Source organism: Merops nubicus, unplaced genomic scaffold (assembly GCF_000691845.1).
Source record: "Merops nubicus isolate BGI_N331 unplaced genomic scaffold, ASM69184v1 scaffold28876, whole genome shotgun sequence".
Lineage (NCBI taxonomy): Eukaryota > Metazoa > Chordata > Aves > Coraciiformes > Meropidae > Merops > Merops nubicus.
In genome coordinates, this window is record NW_008614848.1 from 3520 (window position 1) to 4716 (window position 1197).

The 1197-nt window shown below is 46.7% G+C and overlaps 1 protein-coding gene across 1 annotated transcript in view; it reads right to left on the reverse strand.

Annotated features, from left to right (window-relative positions):
• The window catches only part of TPT1 (tumor protein, translationally-controlled 1), a 3739-nt gene extending 2733 nt beyond the window's left edge, over positions 1 to 1006 (reverse strand). Inside the window, exons 1-2 of the mRNA XM_008942374.1 lie at positions 816 to 1006; positions 39 to 144 (exon numbers count right to left, since the gene is read on the reverse strand). Of these exons, the coding sequence (XP_008940622.1) occupies positions 39 to 144; positions 816 to 1006 (297 nt within the window). The remainder of the gene's footprint in view (positions 1 to 38; positions 145 to 815) is intronic.
• Between the last annotated feature and the right edge of the window lie 191 nt (positions 1007 to 1197).

The following is a 1197-nucleotide window of genomic DNA, read 5'->3' on the forward strand; positions in this document are numbered from 1 at the left end:
CCCATGCACTGCAGGGAGGAGACCCAAAGCTGCATTACCTGGTAGTTTTTGAAGTTAGCAAGGATGTGTTTGATTTGCTCTGCAGCTCCTGTCATGAAAGGCTTTACCCTCTCTGGCTTGTGTTCCTCGAGTCTGGCTTTGATTCTGGAAGGAAAAGCAGCTCTGAGGACATGCTCTGGCTCCAGAACCTCACCAGCAGTCAGACTGATTTTGCCACCTCTCCCCTCCTCTCAAAGCCACAGAATTTTATCTTCACTTTGCTAGTGAATAAGCAGAACTCATTATAAAGCTTATTTCAAATTTTAGGCTAGTGGTAAGACAAAAATGAGCAAGACATTTCCACAGCACCAAGAGTACTACCCACCAGCATCACAAAGTTTTCACCTTTAGTATTATCCCACCAAATGGTGAGCAACAGGAATACCACGGATCTGCAAGAAGCTCCTGTCACCAATGTTATTTTGGGACATTTAAATCATAGAAAAGGTTTGGGAAGCTTTTTGTCACCACCTCACCCCCTTCCACATGAATGTCTGGCACGGAAGAATCCCAAAGAAAACAGCAAGATTACAAACAGGACCCAAATCACATGATCAGCTCTACTGCCTCTGCCAAAATAAACTCAGATATCCCAGTATCAACCCTTTCGAGCTCCAGTTTTGCCAAGTGTTAAGACACTGTTGAGGTTCACATGCAGTTTGGCCCCTGTATCAGAGTTAACAGCTACTAGGAATAAAGCCCAGTGCTGTTTTTGACATCTCAGTGACCCAAACTTTTCACAATCCCCTTTAAAGCAGCAGCCCACCAACACTTACGCCTTCATGTAGTCCTTGATGTACTTCTTGTAGGACTCTTTTGTAAAGCTGGTTTCCTGAAGGTGGTGGTTTATGACTATATCAACACCAGTTATCACCGTGGCTTCTGTTCCATCTCCCTCAGGACCTTCAGCAGAGGCATTGCCACCAATTAGAGAGTCATCAATTTGACCCTCTGTCCTGGTGACCATCTAGATTTAGAGACATCAAGAAACTTAACGGCTCTGCAAAAACCTTAACGCTACCGCTCTTACACACCTATGACCTGACAGCAGGGCACGACTTCAGAGCCACAGTTCAACGCAAGGAACCCGACTGCAGCCCGAGGGGTTTTTTTTAAGCCAGTCCCCCGCACCGGGGCCGGGCTGCCCGGGGCCCCTCA